This window comes from Myotis brandtii, unplaced genomic scaffold (genome assembly GCF_000412655.1).
Source record: "Myotis brandtii unplaced genomic scaffold, ASM41265v1 scaffold113, whole genome shotgun sequence".
Taxonomy (NCBI): Eukaryota; Metazoa; Chordata; class Mammalia; order Chiroptera; family Vespertilionidae; genus Myotis; species Myotis brandtii.
In genome coordinates, this window is record NW_005353887.1 from 1,081,784 (window position 1) to 1,108,472 (window position 26,689).

Sequence of the window (26,689 nt, forward strand, 5' to 3'; positions counted from 1 at the left end):
ATTAAAATATTTTAGCCCAGGAGAGATTTCCTCTTTCTACAGAAACCTTCTTCAGATATCCATTTGAGGCCTGGGCTGGAGATGCTTTTGTCCTCTTACCCAGACATCATAAAATTTGGTAGTCTGGTTAACAACCTCAGCATGGGGGTGAGATTTATCTCTTGTTTAATCTGTGTACTCAACTTCTGGCTGAGAGTGAATAGAAAACCTTAATCAGAACCTTTCTTTTACTGTTTGTGTTGCAGTTCAGATGTATAATCTCCAGAGTCTTAAATGATATCATCCAACTGCTCCAACATCAATGATCTAGTCGAGAAAAGCCCATTCAGCAGAAGGAAAAGAAAAATCTGACTGTCATGGTTGATTAGACAACAACTTTGTATGTGATTGTGTCACCTCAAACAGTAGTAAAAATATGGATTGATCATGTCTCCAGTTAAAATTGACCTATTATTCTGTCTCCCTCGATGCGGAGATTCAAACCTAAAACCAATCCCCAAACGGGTAGATGACTGTCTCTATGAACATCAATTTACTCTTTCATTGTATTTACTGGAATAACTTAACTATTCTAATTAACTTTATTGTTCATTAATAGGATTTCCCCAAAGACTCACCAATTCTTCAATAGGAAACATCAACAGTTAGCTTATGGTATAAACACCATAAAATCCTTCACCTTAACATCCTTATTTTGCTGCTGCCAATCCTACTCTCTTAAACTATAATACATTGATCTTTACCCAATCTCAATCAGGCTCCCAAAATAAAAGGTCCATCTTAAACCAAATTCAAATTCTTAATAAATCCTATTTTGTTCTTCCCTCTCCACAAAATGACCAGAGCTCAGTGGAGGTAACATTTTCCCCTAACCTCAGTAAAGAATAAACTGAGCTAGGTCTTATCAAAGGTTTGAGGAGCCAACATTATCATGGTATCACTTAAATCTACTAATTATTCTGACAAATATGTCTGTATTTAAGTTATCCTAGCATACTAAGATGTTTTGTTATAGAAAAGGTGGTCCTCATAAGAATAAGGAACCCCCAATTTCACTGCAGGCTCATCAAGATATATATAAAAGGGGCAAATGCTTTAGTAAAACCTGATAAAATGATGCTATTAAATTTTTATAATCCAAGGAATAGAAATTCTGTAATTGTTTTTAGTGTGTACAATTATAATTTAATTTGTTATAATAGTGTGAAATGTTCATTATTACTTCTCTCTTTTCTGCCTAAGGCACTGTAGAAAATTATGTTACACGTCAGTGGTTATTTTTCTTGTTGGTGTACAATTTTAAATACATAAATATTCTACTTCTTCCGAACAAAGACCAGCATTTGCTTTCTTAATTACTTGTTCATTTTGATAGTGACAGCTGATGTAGTTGGCATTACTCAAGCAACTGTCTGGAGATGTCACCACATAATTGTTAGAGGCCATGAAATTTTATATTGAGACACATATTTTCTTTCTAATTGCCCCAGAAAAACCATGCTGAATGAAGGAAATCTTTTCCATTGACCCTATCCTCTGCACTGGAGCCACTGACTGACCTTTTGCACAGCAGAAGAGAGTTTATAATGGTGGAAAATGCTACAATAGCAGGTTACAAGTCAATTCTGTGACTTCATTAAAATTGCTGTCATTTAATATTAAATTAGGTCAGAATGTGTAAACATTTTTCAACTATAGTTGATTAGGTCTTAAAAACTATTCTACCTAAGAGCCCTCTTTGCAGCTAAGCAATCTTCCTGAAGTATAGCAAAGTCTGAGGGGCAAAATAGCAGAGGCACTTTTAAATCCACAAATACAAGTGATTTACTCTGTGGGTTACTTATATGAAAAATAAAATAATTAATTGCAGTGTGTACTTGATAAATGAAACTAGCCAATTTCTTATTAACAGGCCTGTTTGTACTACAAAATAACAGCATGAACTTGAATAAGGCCTTTAAAACACTGAATATTCACAGGGAGCAGAAGTAGAAGGAGTCAACTTCATACTATCTGGAATTCTCCTCCACTTATGTCCATTCTTCTGCCATTTAAGTGCAGCATTTAAAACAGCAAATTGAATACAAAAAATAATGTGTTTGTCCTATTTTGAACAAGTCAAATACTTTAAAAATTGATATGAAAAACTCAATATTAAATTAATGTATTAACCTATTAATCAATTAAGTGGTCAAGTAAAAACAACAAATAAACAAAAACCATAAAAATCTTGAAATATCTACACTGAAAATAGATATTACTGACAATTGTATAATCTTATTTTTAAGTGATATCATGATTCCTGTACCCTATCAATAAACCATAAACCAGCAGTTCTCAACCTGTGGGTCGTTCAAAGGGGTCGCCTAAGACCATCGGAAAATACATATATAATTACATATTGTTTTTGTGATTAATCACTATGCTTTAATTATTTTCAATTTGTAACAATGAAATTGGGGGTCACCACAACATGAGGGACTGTATTAAAGGGTCACGGCATTAGGAAGGTTGAGAACCACTGCCATAAAGGAATCATTGCTTTTTCAAAGACAACAATTAGTGAACATTTTTACACAACCCCTCTTATGTCCATTCAGTCATTTATAAGAACTTGGGGGAAGAAATATGGGGAAAATATTAAAAATTATATAATTTTTTTCAATGATCTTTAAAATATATTCACATTTTTGCTATACAGAATCCTTATAAAATGATACTTCTGGGTAAAGTTTCTGAAGAATTAGGATTATTTTCTCATAACATATTAATGAGTAAAACTAACAGTTTAGATGGCTGCATTTCCAAAGTGAATTATACAGCTTACAATTTTAGAGTAGGCAGAATATAACTTTTTTTCTTGATGATTTGGGGCTATAACAATTTTTAAAATGCTATGGAGTAATATATTGCAATATAGTAATGCTTCATGCCCTGCTCACAGAGATGGAGATATGTGTTCCTACATTAAATGACCCCACACTGTTCTGTTTTATGACTTTGTCTCCTTTTCAAAGCTTTTTGCTTTTTCTTTTCCCTTTAGGCTAGCAGTCCTTATTTTTCACCACATTAAGCATGTCTGCATGTAGCAAACCTTTTCTCCTCTTCTTCTAAGATGTTACTATAATTTTCAAAAGCTTTGGAAAATATGTTAACCTAATGTATTAGAATTAGAAGCATCAAGGTCTAGAAAGATAGTGAAAAGAACCCGTCATTTAATGTTAAGATTTGGGTTAATATTAGCTGTGTGAACTGCAATAAATATTTTAATTATATAGTATTTGCTTCCTCCACTGTACTTGGGATATATTAACACCTATTTCAAAGTGTTATTGTGATAATTTGATGAGAAGATAACATATTTGAAATCACTTGTAAACTGTAAACTGAATGCAAATGTTTATAGGATTACTATCGTCATTTTCAGAACGCTACTGCCATCTAATGGCTACTGAGAAGATAACAGATACTCTAACCCTTTGAAAGCAGAAATAAAAAAAGCAAAGGCAACAGCTGATCAAAACCAAAGTAATAACTAAGACCACACTTTCATCTTTACTACATTTGCTACCCAAAGAGTGTATTACAGTAGAACATTGTGCACATTTATTATAATTGCTTTTCCTAGGAACTAAACATCATTGAGAGCTTTATATAGTGAAAATATTTGGTAGGCATCAAGTCAAAACAGTGTAATGTAAACCCTAGTTCTGCCACTTAACTAGATTGAAATCCTGGACCAATGACAACGCTTTTCTGTGTTTTCATCCCTTCGTCCATGACTGAAAATAGTAATACATGTACTTTCTAGAAGCTTGATGATAGAATTAAATAAGATCATCCCAAGTGCTTATAAATTGTTGCTTAAAAACAAGCAAAAACACAACTTAGTGCCTAGACCAGTCCTTGGCATATCACAGGTGCTTCAGTAAGTAAGTATCAGTTAATTTTAGCTTCTTGCATGAAGTCAAAGGCAAATACATATAAGCTACGCAGGTAAGTGAAAAGTCAATAGAAAAAAAAGAGCCAGTTTCCAAAAAAAAAAAAAGGTTACTATGTAGCTGTGATTTTTAAATTTTAATACATTAATTTTATTAGTCAAAAGAATCATAAAAATTAAACACAGAGCCTTCAGACTTAGAAAAACTTTGGTCCAGGTGCAACAACTACTTCCTGTAACATTTTATTACCCAAAGCTTCAATTTTCTCAAATCTGAAAGTTATTATGTAACTCACTAAATTGGCCCTTAGACGCAAAAAATGTCATTTGTTATTCTTTCATCATTTCATTTAATATTACAATTGCATAAATTTTGAAATACTTGAGGGTCACAAAATTAACTGCATGTGTTGTGGCATTCTATAGTTAAAATTTGAGAAATACTATACTTGAAAATGAGGTTGAGATATTCCATTAATAGACAAAGAAATAATCAAAATTTTCAAGACTGGATTCATATTAATCAGGTGTGTCATATTTTATCATGCATAATATAAAAAGTGGTATTTGCTACAGGTCTTAAGAATATTATATATGCCAGATGAGAAAGAGCTTTCTACTGGGCTTTTTAAACATATTATTTCTCACAACAAATTTATAAGGTAGATACTTTTGTTCTTCCCATTTTGAAATGAAGAAGGGAAAACTGAGAGATTAAATAATTTGCTCAAGTTTACATAGTCTGGTTGTTGTCTGAGATTTTCCCAGAGTCAAGATTTCTAGCTATTATATTGAAATTCTAATATTAAGTGTCATATATTTCTTAGCTTTAAACACTCAAATTGAAGATACCTTACACATACTTTTTCTGACCCAGACATACCAAAGCTGTAAAAATATGTAGTTTATTTTTATAATTTTCCCTGTGTGAATGTTGTGATTTGTATATTACCATTCATATTAGCAAAGCCACTAGGGTTTCATCTCTGCTCTGCTGTGCTATAATCCATTAAAAATTAATAACGAAAATTATCTCCTTAATTAATAGGCACAGGAGGAGTTTCTATCTCACTGCAGAATTTTATGTTGCTTGTTCATCAAACTCAAAATAATTTAGCAACTACCTAATTAATTTCTAATTGGGCCATTACTTTCCCATTTGCATCCGGACATATACCAAGAGATACTGCCCGAGGTGTTTTTAGATATAATTTCTTAAATAAATAACAAGAACAATATAAAATTTCTTCACTCAACCATGAAAATGACCATTACATTCTTTTAATCAAAGAATAATATCTAAGTAAAATGTGTTTTCAATTAAGTAACTCAGCTGCAAATTGTTAAGATCAAATTTAATCCAAAGTGACAGCCTGCCTTCCCTCTGAATATTAAAAATTTGAGTTAATAAGTTTTAAAGTATTTCACAAGAATGTATTTTCTCTGAAAAATTGTTATTTTAAATATGTTATAGTATTTTGGACATATGACTAATAACGCAAAAAATGTTTTTGTGCATTTCAATGCATTGGTTTTAACACAAAGAAATGTACCACTTGTTGCAAGCCAAGTGCTCTAATTAATTTTTGAGTAATAAATACGAAGAAAGCACTTAAAATGTTACACAGAATTTAGATAATAAAAATTCAAATAATGCATATTTAAAAATAATACATATCAGTGATGAATCATTAAGAAATTAAGGACTATGAAAAATAATCAATGATAGGACAAACTCTTTGACAAGGAATTAAAACTAAGATTTAAGAGAAGTAACCAACTTGAACTAGCCTCCTGTTTTATTCTAGGCAACTGTGAAAGGCACTTTACATATAAACATGTTGTCCATTTATGTAGGATGACATTTTAAGATAATTTTTATTATTGTCATTTTACAAAAGAGGAAAGTCAGCTCAGAAAGAGTGAAATACCTGCCCAAGGACAGTTTGACAAAGCTGGAATTCTAATGTGGATGTGTCTGTCTCCCAAATGGCCCTCCTCTTTTGAGGTGAATTTGTAATTTTATTAAAAATTTTAATGGATCTTTATGATGAAATATTCTAAGAGTTATTGTGAGGATTAACTTGATGTAGCTGAGGAAAAGAGCATAGCTCATTATAGGAATTCAGTTTTTCTTCCCATCAATTTAGGTCTCCAGCTATAATTGCTCAACCTTATACACAATCCACTCCTGGGATTAACACAGGAGCCAAGGAAAGAATGGGAGAAATAGATAGTGAGTGATGCATCCTAATTCATCAAATGAGTTAAAGCCAAAAGGAAAGAAAGCTAAAACACATTTTGCTGTTACCTGTTTGGAACATAGTCATTAAAATACTATTTCATAGTCATTAAAATACAAGTTAGCCAAGCACATGTTTCCCATCAGCTCTGGCCACTATGAGGCTGCTACTTACCGTAACAGCCTACACAGAGATGTCACCGTGTTCTAGTTTATTGTGGAAAAGAATAGCTACAGAGTAGGTGTTCCAAAACCCCAATTCTTATTTCTTTATAGAACAGTGTGTGCTATTTGGTATTTAATTGGTGTTTTGATCACATCTATTTGTAGAAGAGTTATCTTTCAGTTACACAAGGGTTTCATTTTGGAGGACTCATCAGGAAGTAGCAGTGCTGAACACTGGGTATTCTGTTAGGCTCTACGGTATTTACCTTGTCTGAGGAAAATGCTTGATAACATGTACTTTAACTGTTCTCAACATTAAAAGTATCACAGGAATATGAACTATGGACAAGGACCTAAATTTGTTTTAGATTAAGCGAAATCCTCATAAAGTTCAGAGCTTTGGCTAAACTGCTGTGTCACCATTTAGAACTGCTTCTACTGAGCATGATGCTACCAACTTGTACTGAAAGTAGCTGCTGAAGAAATTGCTGTTGAAGGCATGTGAGCAAAATATCTTTCAGATTTTAGTAATAAGAATTTCTTTTCTTTTAATTGTTTAAGGTATTACAAATACCTTAGTACATATGTCTCCTTTCCCCCCATTGACCTCCCCCTGGCCTCCCCTACCCTCTGGCACATGCCCTCACTTCCCCCCCAACCCCCCAGTATCTGTGTCCATTGGTTATCCTTATATGCATGCTTACAAGTGCTTCAGTTGATCTCGTAACCCCCCCCAACCCTCCCCTGCCTTTGAAAAAAATGCATTGATTGCTTGACTGAATGATAGTTTATAATTTTAATCATGTAACTGGTTGTGTTTCTTTCTTCACATATGCTAGTAGAACATACCACGTAACATTTTCCACTCAGTGTGGTAATACTAGTATATATTTTGTGTGACAACATTACCCATGACTTCATCTTAATTTTCTTATTCTCCTTTTATTGTAACTCTATTTTTCTCAAATTATTATTATCGTGCAAGATGTTTCAATAAGTGGAAAAAAACCCTAAACACAAAAATGTAAAATTACATTAAAAATTAAGTAAACATGTATAGCTGGTATTATTCCTTTGACAGATTACACAGTTTATAACATGTATTTCACTGTAAAGAAATACTTTAGATCCCTCATTTGAGTATTATACCTATTAAATTTTGTTACTATGTATGTGGTGTGTGTTTTTTTAAAACACTCGAGATATATCTAACCAACATCACTGCTAACATCTTCTTCCAAGACTCATTTGTGGCCAAAGCATGACCATAACAACATGATTCAGAGACTAAAGAGAGATGAAAAGTTGGGTAGGTTCAGTAATATATATTTTAATTTATCAAAGTACAAATGATAGCATTTGATATTTTATAATTAAAAATAACTGGTCATACATGCATTATAAAAATTTATATGCATTATAAAACAATAAATTTTACAAAAGAGAAATGATATGTCTGGTATTAAACAAACTTATAATCCTGTATTTGAAACACAATGCATATTAGTTACTCATAAAATTATCCAGAAGAGTAATTTAAGCATGAATTCAAGAAAATGTGACAAAAGAAATATGGAAGGCTTATCCATAGGCTTTTTAATCTAAAAGCTTAGATTTTAGATTAGAATGTACAAAGATAAAAATCAGATAATGCCAAGATCAAAGTAAATTATTTAGAAAAGTTGCTTTTATTTTTTCTCCTCAAGGAAGTCTCCTTGTGGGACTCACTTTGAATTAATTCATACACTTCCTTTCTCTGAAACTGTCTTTTCTTGCTTTCATTAAAAATAATAATAATAATAATATCCAAAAGGTTGCAGGTTCGATTCTTAGTCAGGGTATATACTTAGGTTATGAGTTCAATACCAAGTTGGAGTGCTTATAGGAGGCAACAGATCAATGTGTTTGTTTGTTTCTCTCTCTCTCTAAAAAACAAATAGGAAACATATCCTCAGGTGAGGATTAAAAAGCAAATAACAAAAAAACAACTACAACACACTTTTAAAACCCTAACTGTAAACTTACAATTCCTTTTAGATGAAAATGCAGATAGCAAAAAATGAAATTCAAAAAAACATATTAAAGATGTCCAGAATTATTATGACTACAATAATAAATAGCAATCTTTACTAAGGTAGGTACACTCATAAACACAAAATTGAACAGCATGATTAAATATATAGTTACATATACAAATGTGTAAATATATGAATGTTTCTATGACACAGGTCTTGAACCACACAATTCACACTGTATTTTTTGTTTTGGTATTCTGATATTTTACCTGGCCTGTTGATATACTTTAGCTCATGTTGCTCATAGTGCAGGTAATACATATATTATGCTATTGTCCTTTAGATTGTCTATTTGCATGTTAAATCACTCAAAAGAACAGTATCCAATATATGCATTTTTCAAAATGCAAGGAAATTTTTTAATTAAAGATTTCAAAACTTTGTCCATTAAAATAAATGTATTAATTAAAGGTATTTGGTTTCCTCTAAGAAAAAGATTAAATTTACTAATTTTTGTTTTAAAAATTCTGATATGTACCTATATCTCCAAAGATGTCTGGCTATATTTTAAATAAAAATCACATTAATAGATACCAACTGAGCATCTACAATGTGCAAATCACTGAGGTAAAAAAGACAGCAGAATTTCTATATTTTCTACACATCGTGATTTCTCTATTCTTTGCAAATCTAATTGTATTTTAAACTAAATAAAATTTATAAATGCCACATATGATAATTACTACAATATTTGACTTAATAGTTTTAAAACAAAAACACTTCTCTGATCTTTTTAAAAACTTATCTTGGCCTTATAAACTTCTATGAATCTTTGCTTTAAAAAGACTCTACAGCTAAAAGTAGATATTTTTGTCCTAACAAAGGTATTAAAAAGCCTTTAATGATTTACAATAATGTAAGTAGTAGAATTTATGGTACCATTATTTTAGTTTCAGACTTTTGAAAATCACTTTTATTTAAACCATTACTTCAAAATGTTTAGTATTAGTGAGTTTGTATCAATATCAGTTATCAATAATGCTTCTTCAATTCTGGAAAGACTTTTAGTTATGTTGCTTAATAAAGAAAATAAATTGTGTAAAGTTACCAGAAATTCTTATTTCTGAGCTAGTGTGCTAAATAAAGATTTGGGGCTTTTTCAAAACCTATAATGTGGCATCCAATGTGAAACAGGGTTTCAAAGACAATTTACTAAGCAACATTAAATAAGCCAACTCTAAGGGATATCTCTTTTAGCAGCACTGCATTCCATATATGCAATACAACACTATTTATCTTATGAACAATTTGGTTAAATCAGTTGATTCCTAAGGCACCTTAGTGGCTCCAACCAAGCTATCTTCATCTTAGTAGACTCAGGAGATTCATAGTATTTACTGTATCATTATTTTCTGTACAATAAATTAATGAAGTACATAGCTATAAAAAAGAAATTGGAGTTTAAAGATGTTCATTTTTGTTCCCAAACAGTTAAGGCTTTATGTTTTTAAGTAATTTTTTACTCTTTATCACAGTTGCCTACCAAACATAACTGAGATAGCTACACTATCTATAATCATTTTAAATTATTAATTGGTTTTATTTTTGTTGTAAAGTATTTAAAAGTGCATAAAATAGAAAAAATATTATGACTAATGAATAAACCTTTCACCACAACATTGATCATTTTCAATATTTTCCAACTTTGTTTCATCTATTATTACCTCCAAATTTGTAAGTAAAACAAATATTAGATATCATATTGTTTTAACCATGCATCGCTTTAGTTTTCCTTAAAAACAAACAAAAAATAAAGATTTTCCACACATCCAAAAGAAATAATAATTCAATTATTTCTCAAATTTCTCTGGTTAACTCAGAAGTATATTTTTATGGTAATTTTATGTTCTTCTACATGAATTGCCTAGAAAGATGTTACATTCCATTTGTCACTTTTTATCTAAAACACCTATCCTCTTTTTATAGTGCCATTTCTTTGTTGAAGAAACCAGTCCAATTATCCTGTAGAATTCCCCACATTCTATATGTGGTTGCTGGATCTAATCTCTATATTTCCCATAATATCATAGTTTAACCAAGACAACAGAATAGACTTAAGTACTTATGAACAGAAGGAGTGGGACTATGAACTTCTCTAGGCATTAAGAGAGACAGAATGTCTAGTTGTTACTCTTTTAGTGACATTAAGATTAATTAGTGAGTTTAGGTGTTGCCCGTCTAACCCATTATTGTAAAATTCTCGAACAACAATACATCCTTACAATCATTCTACAGCACATAGTGACACTTTCAATAATCCTTGTAATGACTGCTTCCTATACCACTGGATATTCAACAAGTGTCCTGTTGCAAATACAAATATTTGCAATGAGTCATTATTTGCATACATTATTTTGTTTTTCCACTGATTAAGGATTAAATTTCTAGAAGGTAGACAGTTGTATCTAAAGGTAAATGCAGGTATAGTTTTGATAGAAATTGACAAATTTGCTAGAGTTTGACAAATTTCCCTACATTTTCAACATTTGTAAGTCTTTTATGATAAACATGAATGACAAAATTGTATAAGTTATCTGCATACAAGTGAGAAAAATCTATATTTTCAAAAAATATATTTCAAATCAACTGCTGGAAGAATATCTCAAGAAATAGTTATTCTTTTTGATTCAACTAAATAATTTAACTTCTTTTTTTGAAACATATGTTTTTATTGATTGTTATAGAGAGATAGGAACGAAAAAGAATAGAGAGATAGAAACAGGGATGAGAGAGAAACATCATTGATTGGCTGCTCCCTGAATGCCCCCTACTGGGGATTGAGCCCCAAACCCAGGCATATGCCCTGAAAAGGAATTGAATCAATGACCTCTTGGTCAACAACTGAATCACACAAGCTATGTTTAAGTAACTTATTAATATTAATGTAAAAGAAAGTGCAAAAATTATAAACACTGTTATCACCTTCTTTTGACAACTATTAATATGACATTACTTAAAAAATACTTCATCACAAAATATTAGAGCTGAAAGTTATATCTAAATGCTAATATTTAAAATTTAGACACTAAAATCCAAGAGGCTGATTTTTCTCAAATGTATGCAGTAGGATACAAAATTTCTTAGCTCCAATTTAATTTTATTTCTAATTTGACTTGAAAATGACAGTGTTAAAGGTGTTATTCATAATAAAAGCTTGTCTTTATAGTCAAATATCTAAATTTGAATGAATAATTTATTCCTATAACAGTTTCAAAGGGAGTAATTTTGGTATTGGACACATTTTATGCTTTAATATAAATATAAAGTATTACTAATATTATGGGCTCCCTTATGAATACATTCAACAAGAATTTATCTCATACTATAATTATATTTATGTGTGTGTATGTATTTATGAATATGTATTTGTGGTTGCTATTGGTAATTATTAATTTTGAGGTCAACTTTATTGCATCAACATGAATGTTGCAATTATTATTGAAGTGACAGATTTGAAACAGTAAATTCAGATCCACCAACCTTCCATATGGTTATATAATGTAAATTAAAAATTAAATTTTAATTATTATTTTCTTCCAAAAATATTAACTATTTCATTAAGCATTTAATATGGATTTTGTTCTTTTATTTTACAGGGTTTTTTTAGTTCTGTTTTTTAAAATATATTTTTATTGATATCAGAGAGGAACGGAGAGGGAGAGATTGAAACATCAATGATGAGAGAGAATCACTGATTGGCTGCCTCCTGTATGCCCCCCACTGGGGATTGAGTCTGCAAACCAGGCATGTGCCCTTGACCGGAATTGAACCCAGGACCCTTCAGTCTGCAGGCTGACACTATATCCACTGAGCCAAACCGGCCAGGGCCAGGTTCTTTTGGTGTTTCTTTTTTTAATTTCTAATTCTTTTCCAAAAGGATTTACATTTCCATAATATATTTTAAGCTCACCAGAATCATGAGTCCATGGTACAGAGCAAGCGCCTTGCACAAACTGGGGATTGAAAAGAATGAATGCAGCCTAAACAATATATAGCTTATCAAGGAAAGAGTTGCATAACGGTGTGCATTTATTTCATACTTACCAGGTGGATGAAGAGTCTGTTCCTCTAATAATTCTAGATCGAGCATTAGATCATCTTCATCTAGTTCACAAGATCCCAAATTATTCAAAACATCCTGAAGAAAAAGCAAAGTCAACAGTTATAGACCAGAACACTGAAAAACTGAGAAAATATTCACACACGAATGCCGTGAAGCAAAACAACACCCAACAACCCCTCAAATTAGAAGTGAAAAGTTTTAACTGATACCCAGAAGTTATTTGACTATCTTTAAGATTATCAGTCCAATAAAAATTCCAAGAATTTTTACAAAAATCTAACTTTTCCAACTATTTACCTGTTAGCTTTTTAAAGGATATATAGAATTAAACAGAAATACCTATGTGAGCAGGTATCAAAAATATTAGAATACAGGAAATTATTTGTTTTAATCAGAAGTTTTTTTATAATGATCGTGAGAAAGGTGATATTTTACTTATTGAGCAAAGAGGATACAAGGTTTTTCAAATGTACAGAAGTCTGTGAAATGAAAGAGGATTATTTTTCTATATTTATCTTCCAAATCTATGTAACATTTTCTGACACATTTAATGAATTGTTTCTCAAACAAATATTATATACAGTGCCAACTGTGAAGCATTAATTTAGACCACACTTGGAAGTGGGGATCCAGTTATCATTTCTCAAAAATTTGCTTTAGATTAGAAAAGATGAATGAAATAAATAAATATCAATTAGATTAAAATTAACTATTGGTTTTCATAATGCTATGAACATCAGGGCTAATATCCTTCCTTCCTTCTTTTCTTTCTTTCTTCCTTCTTTCTTTTTAAGAGGGCAAATAGCAAAGTCAACCAGTAGGGTATATTGAGAAGTCCTGAAGGAAAACAGTGATGCTGAGATAGGAATTTTGGAGAAAGGAATAAAGAATTTATTTGTATATTTGTGTATATAAACATATAGTAAATATATTAAGAAAAGCAAGAACTAACATTTAGAGACTAAAACTGAAATAACAAAGGTACAAAAAATAGGGCAAGAAAAAGAACCTAAATATAAATGATACCACATCTCCAATCATTTTTTCCATTGATTTGAATGTTACCATAATTCATATTTAAAGAAGTAAATATTCATTATGCAAAGTCTAATGATATTGTCACATGCTTAGTTCTTCAGAATTAAAGGACACTATAATTTATACATAAACTACTCTCATTATAGAAATATAATTAACATTTATTAAACTTTAGAAATGTGTTATTCACAAATACAGCACAACAGCTTCAAAGGTGATAAATGTTTACAAATCTAAGTGCTTCTTTCTGCAAATGAAAGTTACAAGGAACTCTTTTGTATTGTATCATATTGTATTGCATTTTATTGTAGTATATCTGTATTAGTTACAAAGTAACTAATAATTTAAACTATAAATAAAATCACTGTTTATTGTAAGCATTTTAATATACTGTGGCAGGGATAGCTTCTTGAGAGTAAGTTGTTTATTTATATAGTACCAAGAAGATGTTATATGATATAGGCATCAAAAGATAAGCTGCCAACCTCAATATGTTAAAAAAAGTTTGAATTTGAAATGACAAAAGAAACATAATTGAAGTTAAATGTGAAAAAAGACAGAGTTTTAAGAAGTGAAATTTTTTAAAGATAATATTATTTAAATGTTTATTAAGCACTATCCAAATGGGAGAATTTTAATCTGCTAGTCAATACAAAGGTTAAAAAAAAAGTTTTATAATGAAAGTGTAATAATTATCCAGCTTCAAATTAGCCTAAATAAATTTATACTTGGATGTGAAATTTCAATGACCAATAATATGGTCTTAATTGTCTCCATCCAAAATTTACATATTAAAGTACTAACCCCCAGTACTAACCCCCCAGAATGCTAGAACATGATTGTGTTTAAAGATAGGAATACGTGATCTTTTCAGAAGAAATTCCAGTGAAATCAGGTCAGATAGATGGACCCTAATCCAACATTACTTGTTCTTATAAGAAGAAGAGGATTTTAGGACACAGACAGAAGGATGACTATGTGAGGACACAGCAAAAAGGCAGCCTTCTGCAAGCCCAGGAGAGAGGCTCAGGAGAAACCAAGCTGCCTGCACGTTAGGCTGGCACGTCCATCCTCCAGAACTGTAAGAAAACAGAACTCTACGGCTGAAGCCACCTGGTCGGTGCTGTTTTGTTCTGGGAGTCCCAGCAAATTAATACAACCAACACCATTTAGAAGACAAGGAAGGTTGGGACAGGGAAGAAAGGAAATAAATGAGTGCCTGGCACATGGCTGTAGCATTCACATTTTTGTTGTTGTTATGCCAAGTGAGAACCTCTTCCTCCTTGTAACCTCCTGTGGTTTGTACAGCATTTCCTCTTTTTACGTGGCGCCACCCCACCCAATCCATCTAGATACAGAAGAAGGTACTAGGCTCTTACATAAGCCAAATCCCGTTTGGACGTGGTTTATCTGTGGATAGTCCACGATAGGCACCTTAACCAAATTGGTGATCAGAGCCCTTTCATAGAAATGAGAAAAGGGTTTTTTGGTGATGGATATTGCAACATGCAAAATGCTGTTATCACAGAGACCTTGGATTTCATTGCATGGATGTGATCATTGTAAATCTATGCAAAAAAATGAAAAATATCGTAATAGTAGGTCCTCTGGTTCATGGTTCCAGCAGCTCCTAAAGTCTAGAAGAATATGTCATCTCTTGAAGGTTGGAATTTTCAACCTTCTTTTGAATTTTGACAGTTAATAGATCCACCCAGAGTTCAAAAAAAAAAAAGTTAACAAGGAAATACTTAACAACCCTGCCACCATTATTTCAACATTTAAGAAAATAACACCAGCCTGTCTAGTGCGGTGCATTTGGTTGAGCATAGTACCATGCTCTGAGAGGTCACAGGTTCCATTCCCAGTCAGGGCACTTGCCCCAGATTCGGGCTCAATCCCCAGTAGCAGCATGCAGGAGGCAGCCAATGGATGCTTGTCTTTCATCAATGTTTCTATCTCTCTTTCCCTCTCCCTTCCTCTCTCTAAAATCAATAAAAAACATATTTTTAAAAATAAAATAACACCAACAAAGTGAACAAATTAAATTTGGAGGACTCACTAGATGGTTTCAATGTTATTCTTATTTTGTAAGTAACCCTTGACATTTAGAATAACCCTTGACATTTACTACCGGTCCAGATAAACTTTTCTTAAAACTACTCATTCTAAATTGCCTGCTTTGAGAACTTGCTTACTAAGCAACTTTCTTATTAATGTGGGTCAGAGTCTTTGAAGCTGGTGAAACCTCATAATAAAAGGAAAATAGACACAGCAAAATGATATGTTACAGAAGAAAAATCAATGTGAACTCATAAACCGATATATATATATATATATATTCCTCAGATCTCTCTTTAAAAGAGACCAATAGCAGCAAAAATAGTTTTGCTCTCTGCCAGCACTATGGATAATTCAGATACTTGTTATCCAATATTCACCAACAAAAAAGAACCAGCTCCTTAGTTATTAGGGAAAGAAAACAAACAAAAAAAGAAACAAATCAACCAGAATATCTCTGGGATGTCTTTTTGTTGCCAGAAAGAAAACAAGGGTTATCTAAAATAAAAAGTCAGAGGCAGTTTTGAAAGGCTAAGGAAAGTCACCTAAATGGTTTTTCCCTGGCTAATTTCTGACATTATGAATTTCAAAAAATATAAATCGTTATGGCTAAATAAAACAATCTGAATCTCTTGAAGGTTCAGAGTTCAGAATACCCAAACAGAAAAGTTAATATGAAGGATATAAATAGGCACTAACGATATATATACAAAACCGTAAACAGGGTGGAATATTTTTTAATTTCTATTGTTTTTTAAAAAAAATACTTAATAGCTGGGATTCTTTTTCTAATTATATATACATTTAAAATATGAAGGCATGTATTTTCCTCTGTATTAGGAAAGACTTGTAAGTAAAGTAGTTGCATCAAATACACTCGTTCTTTATCAGTAATAGAAAAGGCTGATCAGCACTGATGATCACACATAATAACCAAATGGAATAGGAGTCCAGCATTTAATTAACACTAATAATCTAAGTGGGCACAACTGTGTGTTTCAGACATTTGATAAATTAGCAAAATATACAGACATGGTAAATACACAGAAATAGTCTCTTATTTCCTGGTAGATAAAAAATTAATAGCTCTACAAAATAAAGATATAATCATGAAAGTCAATGAGTTTTTAATAACATTAATATACCAGGAATATATATCATAATAACAGGAATATTGGTATGTAACACAAGCAATTGGAACTTAAGCAAATGATTTTGTGAGGGGACACTAATCTTGGACAAAATTAAAAGCTGGGGTTGAATTTTTAAAAAAGGTTTAACAGCATATAACAAGTAAGTTTCATTGAAAAAGTAAAGTCCAATTGGATGGCCAGTAACTTGAGTTTAAATCATATCTGAATGTGTAACAAATTCCAGTGAATGACTAGACAAAAAATTATGTAGTTAACAACCTAGGATACACAAATTTAAGAGACAACTTTTTTTTTTAAGCATGTTATGGTTACTAAATCCAAGGGAAGTACAAAAATATACTCAGGTATTTCTGAAATCTCAGAGAAATATGAAATTACCAGGTTAGCAAAGTGTAAGAAGGCAAAATAGAAGAAATGTAAAGCCCTAGTATGAGCACAGGGAACCGGTTTTCAGGGAAAGCATATTGATTTGCTTTGGGATCACTGTAACATGTATAAATTTTTTCTCTAAAACTGGCTAAAGAATTTAAGACAAATTGATATTTTAGACTTGGTATTTTTATAAAACATTGGGAAGAATTCGATTTTATAAAGGTTCAACTAATGTTTAAATACCATTAAAATTTAATACATATTACAATTTATTGGCATATAAAATTTATATGAATATTTTCAGAACCATTGATTGTTTAATTGTAAGAAAATATTAATTATATACTAAATTTATAAGATTAATAAATTTGTTGTTAAATAAAGCACAATTACTACTAAGTATTTTCAAAGTACAGTTTTTAAAATATGTCAATACTGATTACTTATGTAATCAAGGCATTTACTGACGTCAAGGCATTTACAAAACACTAAATAATTATTAATTAATTAAGAAATTAACTTTCTAAACTATAGAAGTATAACAATGAACATAACAGGCATGTTTTCTTTCCTCACAGACTTCTCAGATAATTGTATTCTAGTAAATAAATACCAATTTATTTTATAAATAAGTCAATCTCCTGTGTTTAGTTAGTGTGAATCAATTCTCCAAAGCCTGATTGCTATTGGCTGAAATAATAAAATTGAAGCTACAAAGTTGAATAGACAAGCTCTGGTCCCTCCACTAATGGGCCTTATGGAATCCTATATAATTCCATAACATAGGAATTATATAGAGGCCCAGTACATGAAATTTGTGCACGGGAGGGGTAGGTCCCTCAGCCTGGCCTGCACCCTCTCTAATCCGGGACTACTCGGGGGATGTCCGACTGCCTCTCACAATCTGGGACCACTGGCTTCTAACCGCTTGCCTGCCTGATCACCCCTAACCACCTCTTCCTGACTGCCTGATCGCCCCTAACTGCTTTCCTACCAGCCTGATCACCCCTAACTGCTCTAGCCTTGCCCCACACCCAGGACCCAGGAATCCCTCCTCCAGCCAGCCGCAGGCACCCAGGACCCAAGCCAGCTTCTCCCAGGCCGGCCACAGCCACAGGCTCCTGGGACTGCGAGGCGGGCAACTTGTCCCTCTCCTAGGCTGCAGGCACAGTCGCTGGCGCCCGGGACCATGGGGACCATGGGGCGAACAGATTGTTCCTCTCCTGGGCTGCAGGCGCAGGCACAGCCACTGGTGCCCGGGACTGCGGGGCATGCGGCTTGTCCCTCTCCTGGGCTGCAGCCCCAGCTGCTGGCGCCCAGGACTGCAGGGCAGGTGGCTTGTCCCTCTCCTGGGCCACAGCCTGGCTGGTCCCCATTCCTCTCTTGTGAGCTCATTTTTGCCTGTCTGGTCCCCATTCCTCTCTCCCCAGTGTTGAATGTCTGAGCCATTACTGTGTGACAGTGTGCGGGTGTGAAGAACATTTGCATATTAGCTTTTTATTATATAGGATTCCATAAGGCCCATTCTAAAATAACCCTTTAGACTTATTTGTCTCTTTATTGCAATAGAAATAAATTATGATCCAGCTAAAAATAAAGGAAGCTAAAACATGTCACTATACAAGGAAGTATTGCTTTAAAAAGGAAGAATTCCTTCAAAGGAGTTTAATAAATTAATAAAATATTTTAAATTTGTGCCCTACCTAGTGTGGCTCAGTTGGTTAGGAATCATCCTGTGCACCAAGGGTGCTGGTTTGATTCCTGGTCAGGATACATGCCTTGGTTGCAGGCTTAATACCCAAAAGGAGGCCTGCAGGAGGCACCAATGTTTCTCTTTGTCCCTCCCTCTCTATTCTTCTCCCACAAAAAATCAATAAAAATGTTATTTTTTAATTGTGGCATTATAAAATTGTATTTCTTTTTATTTTAATCCTCACACAAGAATATGTATTTATTGAGTTTAGAGAAGAAGGGAGAGAAACATCACTCAATTGCCTTCTCTACACACTGACCAGAAATAGAACCCACAACCTAGGTATGTGCCCTGACCTGGAATGGAAGCTGTAACTTTTTGGTGTATGGGACTAAGCTTCAACCAACTGAGCCACTAGGCCAGGGCTTAATTTCATTTCCAGAGTGTTATATTTTAGTCAAAGAACTTTCCAAACAGGCTTAAAAGATCTATGGCATCCTGATCTGGACTTCAATAGTTGTTTATGTAATACTAGAGGCCTAGTGCACAAAATTTTGCATGGGTAGGGTCCCTAGGCCTGGCCAGTGATCAGGGCTCATTGGGGCCTTCCAGCTGCTGGCTGGGGCCATTTTTCTGGCTGCTGGCTGGGCCTTCTTTCATTCCACACTGCCCCCTGTGGTCAGCGCATGTCATAGCAAGCAGCTGAACTCTGCTCGGTCAAACTCCTGAGGGGACAATTTGCATATTAGCTTTTTATTATATAGGATTTAGTGACATCATAAAACTATTTTGATCATTTTGTCAAAAAGTGAAGAGATAATTATACAAATGAATAAGGATAGTCAATCTAGTATGCATTCTAATTCTAGTTATTCTACATTACAATCAGGTATTGCTATGGTATACATTTATTTGTCACTAGTCTAATCAGAGGAGTTTCCACAGATTGACTAAAAAGAAAATAGTTTTAATTTTCAAATGTATGATGCAGCTATTATAGAAGACCTTCAGTCAAACTTCCCTATATGAGTCTACAAATACATTCTGAGAGTTGCCTTACATTTAATTATATTTACTGTTTTATTTTGGAAAAAGATAAATCCAATTAACTAGGTAAGTATTTTTAAATATTTCACAGTACCCAAGAAAGATAATTGACATAAATTGTAAAAAATGAGAGACTTAAGAGTGGCAAAGTACACACATCATCCAGAACAGACATTGGAACAACTTATTAAAGAGTTGACTTGTATACAACTATACATGCAGTGGAGAAGAGAACATGATACATTAACACATGCATATATTTTTATTGATATGATTTCAATGATATTTTTTGGAAAAAGTAATTAACATGACAATATTTTATAACTAGAGGCCTGGTGCACAAATTTGCGCATGGCTGGGGTCTGGACAGCCCACCCTGATGGGGGCCCATCGGGGGCGGGGCTGGCCAGGGGAGGGGCCACAGGTGGTTGGCCAGCCGGCTCCTCCCCCAATCAGGGTGTTGGGGGCTGATCGGGTGTGGGGCTGGCCGGGAGGAGAGGCTGTGGGCGTGCTCCAGGGTGTGTCTGGCCCATCTTGCTCAGTTCCAATCAGCTAGACCCCAGCAATAAGCTAACCTATTGGTCAGAGCGTCTTCCCCCTGGTGGTCAGTGCACATCATAGCAACTGGTTGACCAGTTGACTGTCTGCCCCCTGGTGGTCAGTGCACGTCATAGCGAGCGGTTGGGTGGCCTTAGCATATCATTAGCATATTACAAATGATTGGTTGCGGACAACCAGATGACCAGATACTTAGCATATTAGGCTGTTACTATATGGGATTACTGCTTTAAGAATAGTTATTTGGTTTTGATTTCTGGTTGGATAAAGAAAGCATATTTAATCAACTTAATCATTATGATAGTTATCTTTACCATTCAACACAGCAGCAATAAAGCACTTCCAAATACAACTTGCTCTTTTCCAGTTACCTTATGAATTTGTATAGCTCAAAATATATTTTTAATAAATACTTTCAAAAATTTGTCTTAATTCTTAATCCACTCTCACTCATAAGGCTTCCCACTACAAATACAAAAACATACGTTTCTGCAAATATAAATAGTGTTCTTGTGTTTGTCATTAAAAAATGCCATTATAAATTTGTACATAGTATAGTATTTTGTTTTGTTGCTGTATATTTTTCATACTTGTGAAACATTTAGCAAATGAGATTTGCAAAGTTATACCAAGTTGCTAATTATTCCCTCTATACTGATAAAAGATTATTGGTATAATAAGTAATATATAATATATAAGTTATTCCAAGTTGCACAGCACTAAAATACTAAAACTAAAATATCTTGCTATAATATTTTACTTTTTAGGAAAAGTTAACATTTATATAGATTCATAAAAACATAGATTTTGCATGGATTTTAAGCCAAATTTGGATTCACACACAATTTAAAATTAAACTCTGAACATTTTCATTTTAAACTATGTAAGGAAATAAAGTTAATTTTTGTTTTTAAAATAAAAATGGAAAATTGGGATTGTAAATATATTACATACTTGGCAAAATTCATCATTCAAAGTGAAAATTTAATGATTGCTATTATTTTGAGATTACATAGTTTTTCTTCTCATTTAAAACATGGAGAAGAAAAAACTGAAAATTTTTGCATTCTATTTTCATGCCAAAGTAGAATCATTGTCACAGATATCATCTCCTTGAGTCAAAGGTGACTACTTCAGGTTATGTCATTATCAGAAGCATCACAAATAAATCATTTTATAAACATGAAAGATTTTAGAGAGATTATCATTTCTAGAGTTCATTCTTCTTTGTGTACTAGGGTAATTGAGCATTCCAAGTTATGAAGTATACCTCATTTTCTCTTAATCGGTGCCCCTGTTAATAGTGTATCAAAAACCACTCCAATTCTTCAACTTCACTTATAATGCTTTCTGCACACTACTCTGAGATTGCTCTCACTAAAGGATTCATTTGTATGCATGTCTTCATTGTCTTAACACATGTCAATGGCATGTGTCTACAGAATAAATACTAAAACCCTTATAATTCAAAACTCTACTATATGATCTCCTATTTACCTCTTCAACATTGCTTCCTGCAAATTTATTATTATAACAAACTCACTCACTGATTGTTTACTGAAAATGCCATTTGCATTCCTTTCATTGCACTGAGTCTATTTCCTTGCTCTACATGTCTAAAGAGCAAATACACGGTAACATATTCAAACTTTATTATATCCCAGGCATTTTTTACAACACCACTTACAACAGGTGCTGAAAAGCACTTCTTGATAATGTTAGGAACATTTAAAAGCTTTTCTTTAAAAACTCCCTTTATATGCAATATATGCTGGTTCTCATGGAACATAAGACCACAAATTGTACCCACATGAAGCAGAGTATAATTGCCGACAATGATTTGGGCTATTCATTGTACTTCCTACAAGAGAAGTCCAGAAAAACACATATGACTATCTCCTTCTTTGTGCTGATTCTAAGCAGACAGTTCTTGCACTTTCAGATTCTCTAGTATTTTATCATTAATATAATTGCCGACAATGATTTGGACTATTCATTGTACTTCCTGCAAGAGAAGTCCAGCAAAACACATATGACTATCTCCTTTGTGCTGATTCTAAGCAGACAGTTCTTGCACTTTCAGATTCTCTAGTATTTTATCATTAGAGCGTATGGAAAATATCTCATTTACCTCATAATAGCTTATGTATGATATTATAACAATATGTCATTTCATTATTTGAAAATGAGATGTCTTATTGCTAAACTATTTTGATGAAGCACATTAGTTTCCTTTTTAGAACATCAATTTTTCAAAATTGTTGTTGGATATTTTGAGGAAAAATATTATCCAGAGAAAACACACATGTTTAATAAAAAAGGACTATTTAAGGGCTCTTAATTGTTAACCCCACACTATTTGAATTTCTGACATGTGCTTTTTTTAAAGCTGTCATTTTAGCCTCACTGAAAATACTTATTTTTCATCATTATAAGCATATATGATTCTGAAAATTGTATGAGCCTGCCATCACTTTGATATTCTAATATATGCTGAATTGGAATTAGCCAACGAAAACCAAATATATAAGTTTGTTAAACCTGTGACAATAGTATTAATCACAAAGTAAATTGGTATTTCCCAGATGAAGACAGAGGCTCTAGAAAACTAGTTATTTTTAGAAATGCATAGTTTTCTTACAATTAAGCCTAAGGTTTTATTTTAAGTTTATCTTTGTATATAGTATACTATGAAATTAATCAATAGTTTACTAATATATAAATTAAGAATTGTGATAACTTCATTTATAAAATAGAAATCAAATATATCCAATAATATTGATGATGTTAATCTTGTATTACATAACACAGTTTAGTGGGAAACCCAAAAGATTGTGATAAACCTTACCCACCCACCAAACCATCTCTGTGAATTGAAGCAAATCATAACCTGCCTGATGTTCTTCCCCAAAATATAATATTTGAATAGTTCTTTGTAATTCCATCCAAATCTAAAATGTTACAATTTATAAAACAACTATTAGTTTCTTTCCCACGACAGGATACTACCCAGACTTAGCCAAAATTCAAGGTCTAAGGGCACAGTCTCCCAAACTGCTCTTACTTTTGACAAGAGCAAATTTGGAGTGTTCATAAAAGCACAGACACGTGTAGTAATTCCCTGGAAGATCTGATAGAACTCATTGAAAGCTGTATTCATCATTATAATTTATTACAGGAAAAAGGTACAGGTCAAAGGAAAAGATGCAGAGAGCCTAGGAGGGTTCCAAATACAAACTTTCCTTTGAACACATGATGTACTACTCTCCTAGCACTGATATATGACAATACACACATAGTATTGCCAACAAGGGAAGCTCACCCAAGCTTCTGTGTCCAGAGTTTTTACTAGAACTTTATTACATAGCTATTATTAATTGGATGATTATCTACATGGTTGATCTCAATCTCCAGATTGTGTGATATCAAATGACCTAAAGCTAGCACCATAAATCACATGGTTAGTCATTCTGGCCAGTCCCACCTTAAGATTGTCAGGTGTTTTCAGCCTCATGCAAAGATACATGGTGGCCAGCTCCCACCTTAAACAAACACACTTCTATTAGATATCCTATATAATAACACAGAAACATGTAAATTGACTGTCCCTCCACTATGCTCACCAGCCAATCAGGAGAGTATGCAAATTAACCCAACAAAGATGGAAGGTTAATTTGCATACGCAGGCACCAAGTGGCCTGGGTCACAGGAACATCCTTGGGGACCAGGCCACTCCTAGCCTGTAGGCCCGCACATAAGCCCTGAGCAGCCTGTGTCCCAGAACATCCCTGGCCACTTCGGGCCTACGGGCGCAGGCGCCAAGTGGATGTTCCCGCCCCATGGCCGCTTGTGTGTGCACCGGCACCAAGCGGTGGCCCGGGTCCATGCCCCCCAGCCCAGAGCCCATCACAGGGCAAACAGGCCAGGCCACGCCTCCCCAGGATCCCAGGCAAAGAAGCCGCTCCTTAGACCAAATGTCCTTCTGGACAACCTTCCAAAGGAAGCCAGGGCTTCGAGGAAAGCCCGAGTCCCGGGTGCCAGAGGGAAGCTGGTGCCGGCAGCTGGGGGAAAGAAGGCCTATTCTTGCACAAATTTTGTGCATCAGGCCTTTAGTAAAAGATTAACTTTCAAAAGAAGAGGGAAAACGCCAGACCTCTCTTTGGGCAAGGAGCAATTCTTCACTATGCAAATACAATGTTTCCATAGATAGTACATAGCTCCTGATCTAATTTAGTCTTAAATTATTTAATCCTAGCATAAATATAAAAGGGAAATTACATCATATGACTTTGTTTCTACTTTGTGAGATTCCAGAGTGATATCTGTAGGTAGGAATTACCATTATGAGGCTTGTTTTCTTTTTAAATGAATGCATATTTTTAAATATTAAATAAACAATTAATTCACTAATATGCACCAAACTTGTACTAGAACTTTGAATATAAGTGAGCATGTGTAATTATGAAAAAGAGGTCTAGATTGTTTTCCTTAAAACTTCTCAAACAAGTATGCTTTCATTTTTGTTATTGTCTGTGGAATCTCAAGCAAGTTAAGAAATACTTTTGGGCCCTAACCAGTTTGGCTTAGTGGATAGAGCATCGGCCTGGGGACTGAAAGGTCCCAGGTTCGATTCTGGTCAAGGGCATGTACCTTGGTTGCGGACACATCCCCAGTAGGGAGTGTGCAGGAGGCAGCTGGTCAATGTTTCTCTCTCATTGATGTTTCTAACTCTCTATCCCTCTCCCTTCCTCTCTGTAAAACATCAATAAAATATATTTTAAAAAAAAGAAATATTTTTGTGTCATAATTCAGTTTTCTATAAAATGAGGGCAAATCATCCCTGATAATCTACTTTCCCTATCTGTAATTCTTTTCATATACAAATGATTCTTCACTATGCTGTAAGATAATGTTAAAATAAAATTGAATTGACCTTTCAAATTTTGCTTGACATTTTCCTTTTTTTCACAGTTGCAAATTGAACTTAATTTCTACCTTTTATTTACACTATCATCAAGGTCCAACTAACAATCTATTCCCTTTATAAAGACTCCCTCATCTTCATGTGGTTAACATTAATTTGTATTACTCACATGAATTACTAACTCATTTCTTCCCACGTGGCTTATAATATTATTCTTAACTAGAGGCTCAGTTCATGAAATCCATGCACTCATGAGTTGGGGGAGGGGGGTCCCCTCAGCCCAGCCTGAGCCCTCTCGCAGTCTGGGAGCCTTTGGGGGATGTCAGACATACTTAGCACTGCTGCAGAGGCAGGAGAGGCTCCCACCACCACCGCTGCACTCGCCAGCTGTGAGCCTGGCTTCTGGCTGAGCAGTGCCTCCCTGTGGGAGCACACTGACCACCAGGGGGGGGCAGCTACATTCAGCATCTGCCCGCGGGTGGTCAGTGCGCATCATAGCAACAAGTTGTTCTGCCATCAGGCCGAAACCAGCTCTCCAACATCCCCTGAGGGGTCCCGGATTGCAAGAGGGCACAGACCAGGCCAATGGACCCCCACGGGTGCATGATTGGGGCTGGGGAGGGACATGGAAGGTTGGCCAGCAAGGGAGGGACCATGGGAGGGCTCCAGGGCATGTCAGACCTGTCTCACTCAGTCCCAATCGGCTGGACCCCAGCAGCAAGCTAACCTATCATTCAGGTGGTCAGTGCACATCATAGCGAGCAGTTGAGCAGCCTTAACATATCATTAATATTACGCTTTCATTGGTTGAACAGCTGACCAGACAACTGGACACTTAGCATATTAGGACTTTATTATAAAGGATTACATCATCTTGAAAGTAAATATGGTTTATTATTCTCCCTTTGCAGCTCCTACAACACTTAACATGGCCCTGCATATATTAACAATTTACTTCAATCAACAATTAATTTATTGAGAATCTTCCATGTGTCAGGTACTATGCAAGTACACACTGTCTTATAATATTATTCTTAACTAGAGGCTCAGTTCATGAAATCCATGCACTCATGAGTTTAGGGAGGGGGGGTCCCCTCAGCCCAGCCTGAGCCCTCTCACAGGCTCAGCTTTTTGAGCTTTTTGACTACAATAGCATAATATATAAATTAGAGGATTTTCTGAGCTAACAAGAAATTCATAGCCCTGACCGGTTTGACTCAGTGGATAGAGCATCGGCCTGCGGACTGAAGGGTCCCGGGTTCGATTCTGGTCAAGGGCATGTACCTTGGTTGTGGGCACATCCCCAGTAGGGGGTGTGCAGGAGGCAGCTGATCGATGTTTCTTTCTCATCGATGTTTCT

General features: G+C 34.1%; 1 protein-coding gene across 1 annotated transcript in view; it reads right to left on the reverse strand.

The window, feature by feature from the left end:
• Nucleotides 1-24,922, reverse strand: part of LOC102256539 (serine-rich coiled-coil domain-containing protein 1-like) — a 972,873-nt gene extending 947,951 nt beyond the window's left edge. Inside the window, exons 1-2 of the mRNA XM_014547713.1 lie at nt 24,914-24,922; nt 12,467-12,561 (exon numbers count right to left, since the gene is read on the reverse strand). Of these exons, the coding sequence (XP_014403199.1) occupies nt 12,467-12,561; nt 24,914-24,915 (97 nt within the window). The 5' untranslated portion in view covers nt 24,916-24,922. The remainder of the gene's footprint in view (nt 1-12,466; nt 12,562-24,913) is intronic.
• Nucleotides 24,923-26,689: the final 1,767 nt, after the last annotated feature.